The 14,710-nt window shown below is 44.1% G+C and overlaps 1 protein-coding gene across 4 annotated transcripts in view; it reads left to right on the top strand.

Moving 5' to 3' along the window:
* RIPOR2 (RHO family interacting cell polarization regulator 2) overlaps positions 1–14,710 on the top strand; it is a 70,211-nt gene that overhangs the window by 36,867 nt on the left and 18,634 nt on the right. For 3 of the 4 annotated variants that reach the window (XM_064443138.1, XM_064443137.1, XM_064443140.1), the window contains exons 6-12: positions 943–996; positions 3,246–3,395; positions 4,330–4,393; positions 8,567–8,610; positions 9,986–10,111; positions 11,364–11,512; positions 12,576–12,705. In XM_064443138.1, coding sequence (XP_064299208.1) covers positions 943–996; positions 3,246–3,395; positions 4,330–4,393; positions 8,567–8,610; positions 9,986–10,111; positions 11,364–11,512; positions 12,576–12,705 — 717 coding nt within the window. Of the gene's footprint in view, positions 1–942; positions 997–3,245; positions 3,396–4,329; positions 4,394–8,566; positions 8,611–9,985; positions 10,112–11,363; positions 11,513–12,575; positions 12,706–13,257; positions 13,405–14,710 lie in introns of all 4 variants that reach the window. The other variant, XM_064443141.1, reaches the window with a different exon arrangement.

The following is a 14,710-nucleotide window of genomic DNA, read 5'->3' as shown; positions in this document are numbered from 1 at the left end:
ATCGAGGGAGAAGTTACCTGACAATTTGCACTTGCAAAGGAAGAAGTCCCGCTCCCCTCCTCTTTCCAGGGGCTCTGGTATTGCACGGTGCCTCTGCCAGCCAGCTGTGCTCACTAACCCACCATCAAACTTACCCCATCAGCCCTTCTCCAGGGTCTGTCGAGTTAAACTGGCTCTGGGACAGGCATAGGGAAGGAGGCAGACCCCTGCCAGGGGAGGAGGGAGGCAGAGAAGCAAGACCTCCTGTTTCTGTCAGTTGCCAGCCATTAAATCCATTGCATTGTGCAACATCACCCGCTGGCTCTGGGCGGGTGGGAGGCTGGCAGGGGCACACTCGGGTGACTGTGGGAGCCAGGTCAAGCCCTGGCTCATCCATGCTCCTGCCAGTTCTGGGGAAGAAAAAATTGAAAAACTGAAAAAATTTTTGCCCACGGAAAAATTTGGGTGAAACAAAAGGAAAGCTTTCAAATACATTTCCTGAACAAGCCAGGCTTTTTTTCAGTCAAAATGCCAAGCTTGGTTTTGCTGTCAAAAAGTTTGCTGAAGAACAGAATGGATTTTGAAATGCAAACCCCCACCAATTTTAATACAGGTTTTCAAAGTACTCAAAACAATATATTTTGAGATAAATAAGCCTGATCCTGGTTTTTTTTTTCTTTTTTAAGAATTAAACTAGGGAAATCCCATCAAAGGAAAACTTTTTTATTCAAAAATACTTTAGGTACAGAAGTCAGTGAGCTGCATTGTCAACAGCATATTAATGGTAATAATGTGGGACAGCTAACTCCAGCTTCCCAGGCAACAAAAGCCTGCATGTTTTAAGGAGGGGTTTCTCAGCCTCATGGGGACCTGAAGACCGGAGCAGAGCTAGCAAGCTAGCATGGTGATGACTTACTGATTTATTTAAATGTGCCTCACCCTCTGCCTCTTCCTTCCCTTCAGCAAATCAAAGCGGTCGAAAGATACATGAGGAGGCTGGAGTTCCACATTAGCAAGGTAATGAGCGCCCCTATCATCTTTCTTCTGCATCTGCTCCTATGTTATTAGGAAAACAAACCCTTGGCCTCCTGCTACCCCTCCGCTCTGGAGAGGCCGCCTTGACGAAGCCTCTCCCAGATTCAGTATTTTTACTGCAACGGGCTGGTGGTCAGAGCCAAAGAAAGGGTTTCCACGTGGTCTGTAGCCCCTGAGGTCCAGCCATGCCCTGAGACACTCCCGCCTGGCTTTTAGGTGCAGAGAGAACACAGGGTCAGGCGCTTGCTGGGAAACATCTATCTCATTGCATGCTTACTGTTAAGCTATAGGTAGAGTTGCATCTGAAAGTCATTTTATTCGGCAATTGTCTCTACTGTACGCCGCAGCTAGATTGGATGTGTTCCTGGATTTCGCTGCTAACGCTTTCGCTGCGTGGTTTGGGGCCCACATCCACTTGATTGCATTGGTGAGAATAGTCAGTAGAGGTACTTGTGATTTATACTAATACATTTTAGAGCTGGACAAAATCCATGGTATGTATTCTCTTACTTATAAACATATCTGCTAGTGATTATTTGCTTTTCTGAGTCTGACAAAAGAATGAATTATTTTTGATGGATGAAATGTCTTTTGAGAGTCATTTGAAAAGCATTTGCACAGCTTGAAGTACTCCAATTATGACAACCCATCCAAACCTTTTAATTTCAGTCTTCTCTTACTCTTGGAGCCGAAAAAAAAGTATAAATCATCAGGCGATAGACAGAAATTTTGTTCCCCAAATGACTTTCACTCTTGCTGGCAACGTGAATGGCAAAATTAGTGCTTAAAGAACATTTCCCTTCAAGTCCTTCCCACTCCAGCCTGCTCAGAGCTAATGGTTTCAGGGCTTATAATAGGAGCAAAAGGTACCAAACACAAGAGGTAACGCTGGTCAGTATTACTCGAGCTTGCCGAGTACATTAGTTCACTTTCCATAACCCACAGCAACAGAGACAAAAGGAACCGAGCTGTGCTGCGTTAAAACATACAGGCTTGGGCAGGTAAAGAAACATCTTTGTTTCTAATGATAGAGAAGGTCGTTTTCAGCCGTACCGAAATCAGGGCTGCAGCGATGCCTTCTGCCGTCTACCTGCTGCCACTCTGTAGAGGAAGCAGAGCGAGGAAAACGGGACGTGCAGCAGCAGCCCCCACCTATTCAGGGTGGCAGATGAGCGTGCCTTAGCCACGCTTGTGTGGGCAGGGGCAGGACATCAACCCTGGGCTAATGCTCCAGCCAGGTGGCAGAAGTAAATACCAAGTGACGCCTATTTATAGTAGCTGTCTTTATCTTGCTTACTTGCAAGAGAAATAGGAGTGGATATGACTCCAAGAAGCTTTTTTTGTAACTTTGAAATGGCAAAATGCTACCTGTGCCTCCATTACCCTTGCTGAACTCTCTCACTTTGGAAAGCAGTCCCTGTTTTGGTTAGGGATCCCTCAAGTCAGACGCTTCGGCCACCGGCTATCCAAGCTAGCCTCATAAAAGTCAACCTCATGCTTTGAAGCTGTAAGGAAGAACAGTCCTCCTCCAAACAAACAAGCAACAACAAGCATTTTGTTAGAGGTTAAGCAGGCTTGGAAATTGGGATTTGGAACACGCCTGGATTGTCGCATCAGGCTCATCTCTAATGCAGCACTACAGAGCCATAGACTGAGGAAGCCAAGGCGCTGGAAGCTTTCATAGAGAGATACTCTGCTGTGAAAATCCACTACTTAGCAACAAGCACCATGGGGTACAGGGCGATTGCTTGATATCAGATATAACAAAGGATTTTAGTTATTTTAGGTAAAAACCAGATAGCGTCCTATCTTAGCAGGAGCATTAGAAGCAGAAAGAAGAGACAGCTTTCTCTGTTCCTTTCCTTCTCCTCACCCTGATAAAGTCAGATTAGAAGACCTACATGTCCTTTATCTGGTAGATTAAGTTTATATAAATATAAACCTCTCTATAAACCGCTATATATATAGCTGGTATATATAGGCTTGCAGGTGAATTGCTGGCAGCATCTGGTGTTGCTGTAATGAGATTTTTACAGTGGAAGTTATTTTTATCTTGTGTTTCCTTTTCATAGGCTGTGGCAGTATCACAGCTTCGTTTGCTCACACCTTCCAATGGATCTAAGAGTTTGGCTTAGTTTCCTTGTAATGCAAATGACTTCATTGTTTGCTGGTTTTATTTTGTTGGGTTTTCTCAGGTCTTTTTTTCAATGCACCCTTATTGTTTCCACTAGGTGGATGAGCTTTACGAAGCCTATTGTATCCAAAGACGTCTCTGTGATGGTGCCAGCAAAATGAAGCAAGCCTTTGCAATGTCTCCTACCAGCAAAGCAGCTCGAGAGAGTTTAGCTGAAATCAACAGGAGCCACAAGGAGTACACAGAGGTACATTCTCATCAGTTTAATCTTTCGCTCTCACACTGTTTGAAGGCCATGGCAACTTTGCCATTGATTTCAGGGAGAATTTCATCCAGGTAGAAGAATTAAAAGCAAACCCAACGAAGACGAATTATTATTCATTTATTTGTCATCAGGTGAATATCTGATGAGTTACAAAGACAGGTTACATGGGCCCAAAGAGTCCCTTGAAATAGTAATGTTTATGTTCAACAAAAGCAGGGTTATATCCAGGAACTGCTGCACATGAAAAAAACATAAATCTGCCCCAAACCTACATATATTCTAACTATGGCTTTCCCACCTCACAGATTTTGGGATGGCAGCTTGGCTGGAACCCATGTGTATACAGACACCTGCTGCACCCTATTCGGTTTTACTTGCTGTGATCGGCATCTATGTTATTAAACAGGCAGTAGGTGGAGAAAGGTCTAATAGCGTTGCAAACATCCCAGCACACAAGCTGTGACAGCCTTCTGAAATCTGAAAGAACTGGAGAGGGTCCGGTACCCGCCTCCCACAGTCTTTTTTTTTCTTAATGTAGTCCATGTTTTTCGGGAGATCAAAAACATGCTGGGAGCCACTTTGGCATGGAGCTGCTGCTGGCATGTGTCCTGGCTGGAGAGGGCCGGGACAGTGACCAGGTTACTTCACAACTTCAAGGGCCACAGCTGCCCTCTGCCAACGGGAGGATTAGAGCGCAGAGCATGGGGTTACATTCGGCTTCGGCGCAAGCAGGCACAGCTCAGCTGCCATTTTTAGGGCCAGACCTAGCTAAACATCAAGGATAGCTCTGGCAGATTGATTTTATTGCAAAATACCTTTCATCTGCATAACAGAATCTGTCCTTCCAAAAAGACCTTTGAAAAAAAAAGGCAGAAAGAGGGTTTGTCTCACCCCGCTGTTCTCTTTTCCAACGCAGAACATGTGTACCATAGAAGCAGAGCTGGAAAACCTATTGGGGGAGTTTTGCATCAAGATGAAAGGTAATTGCCTTTTCACCTTTCCCTTCTTGCTCCTAAACAGTAGCAGTCGCTGTGCACGTTAGTGAGGGCATTATGACATGCTAGTGTGACGTGCAGTTATGATAGGTGTGGTTTTCCCCTATCACACCCATTGCTGAGCCTTCAAACCCCCAACTTACACCCCTGCCCAGTGGAAAGGATCACAGAGCTGGGAACATCAAAGCTTACAGAGAGACTTTCTGAGAGGCTGCTTCTTGTTTTCAAGGCTAATTACCTCCCTCAAACACTCCTCCCAGCAGCCAAAGCAATTAGTTTTGAAGGCTGCTGTACCTTTTGCCTCTATTTGCATAATCTTTTAAGAAGGTGCCTGGGAAAACATGTGAATGCCCATGGAGCTGAAGTTCAAAATACTTTCTTAATTTGACATCAGCTGTTTCTAAAAGTCCTTTATTTTTATTTTTGCTGATTCCCACTACTACTATTTTTGAACAAATGTAAAAAAGCAAAGAGCTGGGGTTAGTTTACCATTTGAACACCTAGATAACTCAGTGCTGGCATTCACCTTTCTGCTTCATTCCTTGTCTTTATGACAGGGCACTTTATGGGTTTGAATACAAAGGAATCGGTTTTACCTGAAGCCTCAGTGAATCACCAGGTATTGCTAATGCTGTTATCTCTTTGAGGCTCAATGTCTTAAAGAAGACATTGTGTGGTGATATCTTTTTTGGATCTTCAGTCACTGTCTTGAAAGTAGTTCTATAAAACTAAGTCAGCATGGAAATATCCATGCACTCTTTGTTCCCCACTTGAAATTTGCCATTTAAAAAAATCCACAGTATTGCTGGTGGAGTTTTTAGAGCTCACAAATCTCATACAGGGTTTTAAGCCTGCCTGCCTTATCACAGTTTTGTGTTAGTTGTGTCCCGTGGTTGCACTGCATAAGACATGATCTAGCTTAGATTAAGTTAAAATAGTTACTTTGTGTTCCCATATTAGAGAAAACAAATGCAGCAGCTGTCAGAGTTTTCCTAGATCCATCCCACAGCACCAAACCTCAGGTCTTAAAGCCTCCACTCTTCAGTACTGGAAAGGCAGTCAAAGATGCATAGATGTAAAGTTACAAGATGAACACACAGAGCCTGAGCTAGATATTTCTATTAAAAAAAAACAACCCACAGCAGGACCACAGTGTGGTCAAGCTGAAGGAAACATGAGGTCACGCAGTGTAGAAAGGGAATTCCATCAGGCCAGGTCCCTTGAAGCGTTTCCTTACTTGCCGTAAACGCAGTGCAATGTTCAGTTCCTGACAGCAGGAGACATTGCAGAAGGTGTCACGGCACCACAGCCGACTGGGCTGAAAAGGTCTGGCCCCTTGTCTTTTGTAAGGGCCCTCGAGGAGCCAGGTGCTGCACCCACATGCAGCAGCAGAGCACAAACCACAGGCAACGGCTACTTCAGAACACAGCTGTCATAACATAAAGAAGCCCAGATTATAAAATTGCAAAGAGAAATGGTGTATCATGAAGTATGCTCTAATTAGGGCAGCTTTCGATCTAGATAGTTTTCCCTAGGAATAGGAATCCAATAGGACAATCCAGCCACTGCTATTGCTAAAACTCACAACAGCTCTAGCACAAAAGCCTACAGATCACGCAGCAAGCTTCCCCCTTATGTTATACTGCAGCATATCCAGCTAACTTTAGGATCTAATTTAAAATCAAAGCATTCCTCTCCCCAAAGCTTATCTGTTCCTAGCCATTCCAGCAAAAGTTATTTTTATTTTTGTGCCCTCTGTCACTTACACTGAAAGCAAGCCAACCTACACAGTGCTGTCAGGAAGCAGGGGACTCACACTGTGTTTTTATGACTGATATTAAAAAAAAAAAAAAGCCTAATCATTTTTCAAAATAAAGATAATAAAATTGCCAGCAGGCTTTTATTACTGCTCAGGATTAATTGGCTGTTGAAATTAAACAGGGAAACCCAGTGTGGAAATTTAGAAGACCCTGTATAGAATCTGCATGTCCTTTTATGATATACAGGGAAGTGCCCCTATACCTGTTAGAACTGCCAGGACAGCAGGAGGTAAAACGCTCAGCTGTTTCACTCAGGGTGAGCAATACCCTGGCCTGATGCACCAGGGGGTCTGCAACATGGAGCCTAGCACCAGCAACCACAGTCCACATGTCCAGCATCCTGTACCTGCTGCCACCTGAACTTCAGGTGGCCCTGCCAATGAAGGGCACCAGTGTCCTGCCACCTTACCACAGCCACGTAATGACCCCATCCCCTAACTACTTATGCAGAAACCCCAGGAGCAACCTGCATCACAAGCCCAGGAGAGTGCTTTTACAAAGGTGTGACTTTTGAAATGGTATTGATGGAGCCATTGGCTCCTGCCATACGTTTAGTCCCCAAGAGCCATTCAGTTACTAAGAAGTCGTCTCCTCTAAAGTACCTGTCCCCTATAATCAAGTCAGCGCTTAGCACCCTCTTCATCAGGCTGAAAAGACTTGACCAGCGCCTACTGCTGCAGGAGCTCCGTTCCAGGTTCACCTCTCCTGACGCTTCCTTCCGTGTGCCCCAGCCCAAAGTGGTGCCAGGTTGGGCCAGTCACCGCTCACAGAACTCGACTCTGGACAAGGCCTGTGTGGATTTTAATCTGTGTTCCCCCTCCCACCCCATCCACTGAGCAAAGAAAGGGCATTTTATTTTCCTCAGATACTTTCAGGGATGTCCCAGCAGAGATCAAATTCACTTGTAAAAGCATGCCTGGGGAGAGAGAAGCAGCAGTGGGGTGCTAGTAAGCTTAAATTATTTATAAGTAGTTAATAAATTATGAGAGAACTGGTAACATGAGCTCTGAGCAAGGGCCTCTGTTCTGCTAAACAGCAAGATGAGCAAAGAAAACTCATTTCTGGTCAAAGAAATCGAAGAGGAGGATCAGCAGATCATAGGGACAGGCCATGACTGCATGCAGGGGTCTAGTTGCTCCTACAGTTCAGCTAGCAGGACTAATTCAGCCTGGTAAATAAAGCCAGCATTAGGGTTCATCTTACTTGCCTTGATATTAACACACCTATATATGTTCAACCATGGCATTTTAGAACAAATACAGCCCAAAGACCCCAGAAAGTTTGTTTACATTCCTTTCTCTGCCACAGGCTTTGTACGTGTCCTCAAACTGGTTTCTTTGGGTGTTGCAACACTACAGGCATAGTTTTAGGCTTACTCAGGCAAAGCTGGGTAAATTTTTATACCAAAACAAGTGCAATAGCTAACTACTGAGGAGACCTGTGAGGAAGAAGAGGTTCCCTCTGTGGAGGAAGAGGATTAGATTAACGAAAACCATCCAGTTGGATCTGGTAGAAGGACAGATCACAAGGCCAGGAGCCGGAGAGTAGTATCCTTGGGATTTCAGGATGGCCACAAGCCTCAGGAAACCTTCCATTTCACATGCACAGTGCCAATATAGAAATAGCATCATCACGTCCTACCTTTAAAAAAAAAAATAATCAAGCAAATACATACCACAAGTGCTTTGCTGCACTACTTCTCCCTCTCTGGGGAAAAAAATGGGATAAATCTTGTATTACAGATGTCATTCGTGTTTCTTGATGTACTTACTACTGAAAGATACTCGGATTGTATGGGACTGATAATGTTATGGAAACACCAAACAGAAGGAGCCCCTCTTGTGTTTCTATTAAGATGTACTAAAAAGGAATCTGTGTGAAAAAGTATAGCTCGGTCTGATTAGTGTTAAGCAGCAAGCACGACATGGTAATCAGCAGCTCGCCTACGCATCATGATAGTAAGGGTGCTAAGCTCGGTTTCTGAAGCCAGATGACGTAAGGAAGCTGTTTCTTCTTTTTCTATAATTATTGTAGAATAATTCGAGCTGAGCTGTTGTAGGAAAAAAAGCTGGAAAGGGCAAATCTTTGATATGCAAGAAACCACAACCCGCTGAATTGTATAAAAAAAGAAAAAAAAGATAAAATTAATGGGGAAGTGGGGGTTACTTCTGGTTTGGAGGGCGCTAAGGCAGCAGGATAAGGGGGGTTAAAGGCACCTGCTGGCAGAGCGGCTGCCTGGGGACTGCTGCCCAAGCCCGGCCGTGGCAGCAGCCCCAGGCACCCCGCTGCCCCCGGCCACCCCACCCTCCCACAGCCCTGCCGTGTCTTTCCTTCTCAGGTCTGGCTGGCTTCGCTCGGCTCTGCCCAGGAGATCAATACGAGGTACGTCTCCGTTGGCTTATGTTTGTTTCATAGCAAAAGAATCAAAAGGAAGGTGGATTTCTGCTGCTTTTTACATCATAGTAAATAAAGCCTTTTCATGTTGGCATCCCAAGAAACAGCTATTATTTTTTCCTGTATATGCTCTGAAAAACCTTGCAGTTATCTTTATGTCTGCCTATGTCAGGGCATCTGTCAGAAGACCTGAAAATTACATTGACAGCACTGGATGATGGCTATTTGAAGAACTACAAGCCTTCTTTTTTTTTTAATTTGAAAAATTTAAGTTATAAAATAACCAAACGCACAAGCAAAACCCCCTTAATTTTTGTTTCCCAGAATGATGGCATGCTTCTTGCTGCCTTATTCATGACAAACATTTCTAATTCCCCTGGAAAAAAACATATGCCCCATCCCATGCACACAGAGAAAATGGAACAAGTCCTTGCAAACATCCTTTACTGAATGTTTAGGCTTTACTTCATCATAAAGCAGAGGAGCAGAAAGACACCGAATAAATATTTCTTGAGACCCAGACGTTACCTGCTGTGAGGCCATGTCAGGATCTCTGGTCACTGCAGCATTCCAGTAGAGAAGACGAAAAGCAGGTTAACTGGAGATGGATTAAAATAAAAGCCTCCAGCTCTACCCAGAGCAGAGCTAACCCTGCAAGAAATTCACAGCAGCTTGATAATGCATTCCCCCAACCTGTACTTCCCAGCTGTCTTGATCATTGATTCATTTGTTCCCACTCTCGTTCCCTGTGACAAATCTCTTCTGCTGCTTTCACGCCTGCAAGCAGTGTGTGCTTCCTCCGCTGGGCCAGTTAGCTGGTGCAGGTCTCTCCCAGCTGGCCCCGCAGCCCAGAGTGGGCTCGCTGCTCTTAGCACTTCAAATTGTGTTACTGCACTGTGGGCCTCACTCATTTCCATCACCAGCCTGGGGAGGCCTCTGATGGGGACAGCCAAAAGATCACCTACCCTGCCTCCTGCTTGGGAGGGCAGTAGATCCAGCAAGCCTAGGTGTTAGGAAAAGCCATGGGGGCTTTCATCCTGCACTTCCAAACCTTCCCACCGCCACTTTCCCTGTAATTAGAGTTAAAACTCCTGCAGCTTCTTTGTTATAAGTCATCTAGTTATATGAAGGTGAAAGCTGGAGGGAGGGGTGCCTTACCAAAAGGATTGATTAGAAGAGCTGAGAGGCAGAGATCCTGAAGGATAGACCTTCTCCTTCTGGCTTGATGGGAAGCAGAAGGGCAGCACCTACAGCGCTAATTCTTCCAACCTACTTCAGACCCTTTCCCCAATTCTGTTGCTGATATTTGTGCATCAGGAGAGCAGATTTCTGAAGAAAATGAGGAGATTTTTTTTTTTTTCAGATTTTCATGCGTTATGGTCGCCAGCGATGGAAACTGAAAGGCAAAATAGAAGTGAATGGCAAGCAAAGCTGGGACGGAGAAGAAATGGTTTTCCTCCCTCACATTGTTGGACTGATCTCCATTAAGGTATGCATACTAACTCCTTTGCCTGCAAGCAAGGCAGGAGTCAAGAAGCTGCCTTCTCATGCACCATCAGTAAAAATGCAGCAGCAGATCATTAAACTCTTTGGAAATGAGCCATCATTAGTATTTCCAACACACCTACTAGAATGAAGTGCTACAGTATTGTCCAGTCTAGATGCTACAAGACGGTAATCATTTGGGGAGTCCTGTGGGAGAGGTTGTCCTAACTCCCCCCAGACTGCTGTCATAGCCATACTAACATGACCCCTGGTTCACACATCACTCTCCAGCAACTCAGATTATTTTCACCAAAGCAGGGGAACACTAGAAACCTGTTTGCTAACAGTATTCAGGAAAACAGCAGCAATGAAAAACCCCAAACCAAAAAAATCCCACTGCTGCTGACGTTTATAATACTGCTCAGATAAGAGAGCAGCATCTGCTGATCTGGAGAAATACAGAGGGCTTTCATTTGAACACACACAGGGGCTAGGTGGGCATGAGCTGGAACAGTCCTGAGGTCCAGTCTCGCCACCCTGTGCGGACTGTGAGGTAGCAGTGCTGTGAGGTTTGTAGAAAAACTACTCCAATGTTTTGGCAGCTTCCTAGAGCACAGCAGTTCCCAAAATTTCTTAATGAAAGTCCCTCTGACTCCACGCCCTGTCTCCCAGGGAAAGAAAAACTTTTGCAACTCCTAGCTATCAGCCATGACTTTTTCCTCCTAAACTGGAGTCTCTCCATCACTGCTCCATCCTCTCATTGCCCCAGAGTTACGGGAGATGAATACACAGAAGAGGGCTCCCTTGGGAATTACTAAGTAGGCCAGCTACATCAGAAGATTGCCTGACATGAAAATTGTCAATTGCCGAGAGAATATTTGACAGGAAAACATCCATTATGCTCTCCCTGTTCCTACTCTTCCCGTGGGCTCTGCTTACAGTGACTGAAAAAGACCAAATACAAGGTCAGATAGCCCCTTGGTCTGCGCCAGTATGAGAACATATATACTAGTTGTTCTCTTCTGATTCCTATAAAAACATAAAGAAAACATACAAGCATGATCATATGCAACTATGCATTTATTAAAAAAAAATAAATCTGAATTTTTCCCCAAAGTTATGAAGATGTAACAAACAGTCATACTTTAGAAGCCTTTTAGGAAGGGGTCCAGGCTAGAAAATCAAAACCATTGCCTTATAATTAAGGATTGCAATGCCTTGCGCGGTCCTAGGTATCCTGTTCTTGTCTCTTGCAGGTCACAGAAGTTAAAGGACTTGCTACTCACATCCTTGTGGGAAGTGTTACTTGTGAGACAAAAGACCTGTTTGCGGCTCGGCCTCAGGTGGTTGCAGTAGACATTAACGACCTTGGCACAATAAAGCTGAACCTTGAAATCACCTGGTAGTAAGTAGAATTGCCCGCTTGCTCGCTCACTCAAGCGGTTGTAAGAATTCAACCAAAAATGAAAGGTCTATGTGGTCTCTCCTCTCGTTTTTGCTCCCTGCTGAGGCAGATAGGGAAGGAATTGTGGCCCAAGTTTGGGAGGTGAGAAATAGTTCATGGTCAGTCACAGTATTCTTGTGTTACCTGTGGCAAATGGGGTTGTAGCTAGTGCCTTAGTTGTGCCCATTTCAGCTGTTACAGTAGGTGTGGTGAGTGCTGACATTATGAGACAGAAGGAACGGATAGTGATAAGAGATCATAGAATTGACTAAAGTGTATACTTCTTCCCCAAGCTCAAGAAAGGGACATAACTGAGTCCTTATATGTTTATTTGTTTGTTTGTTTTAATATTAGTGTAAAGTTCAGTGGAGTTGCCCTGGATTTATGCTAGCCTAGCCAAGCTCAGAAGTTGGCCCATCTTTAAAAGCAGTCTTTTAGGGGCTTCATACATGGCCTGAGGGTAGTGGGAAGTCTCTTAGCATCTGTACCATCCATCTGCATTGGTAAGCATGGGTAAGCTGATGGTGTTAGGATTCAAGCCCAATTCTCACGGCACTTTAATAAAATTGGTAACTGTCATTTCTGAAGAAGCATTGGTGCTTTTAGCTTTTACAGCCATGTATGCTGTTTCTTGCAATGCAATAAACATGAAGCCAGCAGTAACAGCTATTGGTTTCCTTTATAATGCAACAGCTCTATTAATAGTAGAGCACCTTTCTCATTAGCATGTGTGACACTTGTCAGCTCAAATCCAAGAATACTTTTTATGTGAGAAGAATAACTTCAGACTACGCTACATAAATGATTTCTGAGAGTAGAACACTTTCATCAGAACCAAAACCACACTTCTGAGCCTGCTGCCTAATTAACAACGTTTTCTTCTGAACGCTTCTGTTAAAAAACTTGCTGCCTCTGGGTTTTGATGTGCTAATAAACCACTTTCTCAGAAATCCTTTCCATGGACCTGAAATTCCTTCTTGCTCAGCCTAACCACCATTCTTTTTTCCTGCTTGTGTGTCCATAGTCCGTTTGATGTTGAAGACTTGACCCCATCCACTGGAAATGTGAGCAAGGCATCTGCTCTCCAGAGGAGAATGTCCATGTACAGCCAAGGCACTCCAGAAACACCAACCTTCAAGGACCACTCATTCTTTGTAAGCTCTGTTTGGCTTCATGTTTATGAAATAAGAAGACCTAGAGCAGTTCAAACACTGCAAACACTTCATTGCTTTATACGTCTAAGCTTTTCCCCCCGTGGTTCCAGCAGGTTACCCTTACAAACACTCACAAAGCAAGTACATTCCTAGCTGCTAATCATAAAAGGCGACTATGATCCTGGCGCCTTTGAAACAACGTGGCCAATTATTGCTTACCTATTCTTCTTGCCTGACTGCTATAATGCTTAAATAATCTTCATGAAATGTGTGTTCGCTTTGTAACAGTAACAACTGTTACAGCACTAGTATTTTTAACGCGTCCCATGGTCAAATTTGCCCCTGCACCAAAGATATTCACAGGGTGCTCTTACATTTTGCTTGAATGAAATCCTGAATGCTTAATCAGGACTGTGTATTAAGCTGAATAGGCTGTCTGTACAGATATGGATTTCACAAGTGCTGCATCCCATGCGTGTAATTTAGCACTCTGCTACAAACCATTCCTTTAACTTGCCCTTCCTCACACCCTGTTTGCTTTAACTGTTGAAGAAATGGCTGCATCCCCTGCAAGACAGGCCAAAGTTGACAATCTTAGATGCTCTGCAAGATACTTTCTTTGACAAGCTTCGCCGCAGTCGCTCTTTTAGTGACCTACCAACGCTCAGGCTAAGCCCGAAAGCAGGGCTAGAGCTATATGTGAGTCCTGGTTTTTGTCTGGTGAAGGATTTTTTCAGTCCCTGTGTGGCATCTCCATTCCCACGCATGCTTCACGCGTTGTTGTCTGTTGCAACTCACTCATTTTGCTGACTGATTAGAGGGGAGAACATGACTCTGAGATCCCATGCTGCTCGCATTAAATCAAAGTTCCTCCTGGTTTCTACAGGGATAATGATCAGAAGCCAACTATCTGTGGGTGGAGAGCAGGGCAGGGATACAAGCCAACGTGGTATTCTTAAAAATGGCCTGATATACTGATTGATGTTATACATTTGCCTAGTAACATGACTTTCAGATGCTAAAAGCACACCCATGTCAGCGGAAAGAAGAAATGAACCTTTCAGTATAATTATATATAGGGGAAAAAGCTGCTAATAGTGCTGGGAAAAAAAGATGAAAGTTTTGGACACTTGAACCTTATGCACCTTACCAGCATGTAAATTCCTACAGTTCTTTTCAGCAAATTGTCAGCAAAATAGTAGTTGCCTTTCATCTGTGCTGTGCATTTCCATCAGCTGGCCACATAACAAAGCAAAATTTGTAGGCCAGATGGGCAGGCTGTGACTCCTATAGCAATTTTTCCCCATAGGTCAGTTGGAGAGATGAACATATGTATATGCTGTGATCATTTTTGGGTCTGTATACACTGCTTTTGCTTCCTAAAAGATCAATGTCTTTGTCAGTTCACCACCACACAAATTCTTCTGTTTCGTTTCAGCAGAAACTCATGTTGAACACGACTGCTATGTAACTTCCATTCAGCAATAATTACAGAGACCCATGCCACACACACAACATAATTTCAGCAGAAAAGAAATAGCATAGTAATACCTCCATTAAAATGCTATGATACCGGAGAAACTTCTGGAGCAAACTGTGTAAAATTTTAGGGATCGCTATTGTAGACATCAGAAGATAAATACAATGGAAATCTGTAATGGGTACAAAAATGCAGCCAAGGTAGCTTAAATACAACCCCATTAAAGAGAGACATGCTGCAGGAACTAGAGCAGTGCAGCAGAAATGCTGCCAGAGAGAATCTGATGAGCAGAATTTGGGTCTCTGTTCTGGGACTCACTTCGTGGAGCTCTCTGCTTACCAGAGAGATGCCAAGCCCAAGTTTTCCAGCAGTTTTCTGCTGGAGTCAGGAGCCATGCCAGATGAAAGCAGAAGTTGGATTTGAAATACTTCCCCACCTCTCAAGTCTTGAATCCTTTTCCTTGCATTTTTCTTTCCTGGGCACATACAATTTTTTTTCTCCTTCCAGTGCTACACGAAAAACATT

The sequence above is a fragment of the Phalacrocorax carbo genome, chromosome 2 (genome assembly GCF_963921805.1).
Source record: "Phalacrocorax carbo chromosome 2, bPhaCar2.1, whole genome shotgun sequence".
Classification (NCBI taxonomy): Eukaryota; Metazoa; Chordata; class Aves; order Suliformes; family Phalacrocoracidae; genus Phalacrocorax; species Phalacrocorax carbo.
The sequence above is the reverse complement of the archived record's forward strand: the minus strand, read 5'-3'. Positions and strand labels throughout refer to the sequence as shown.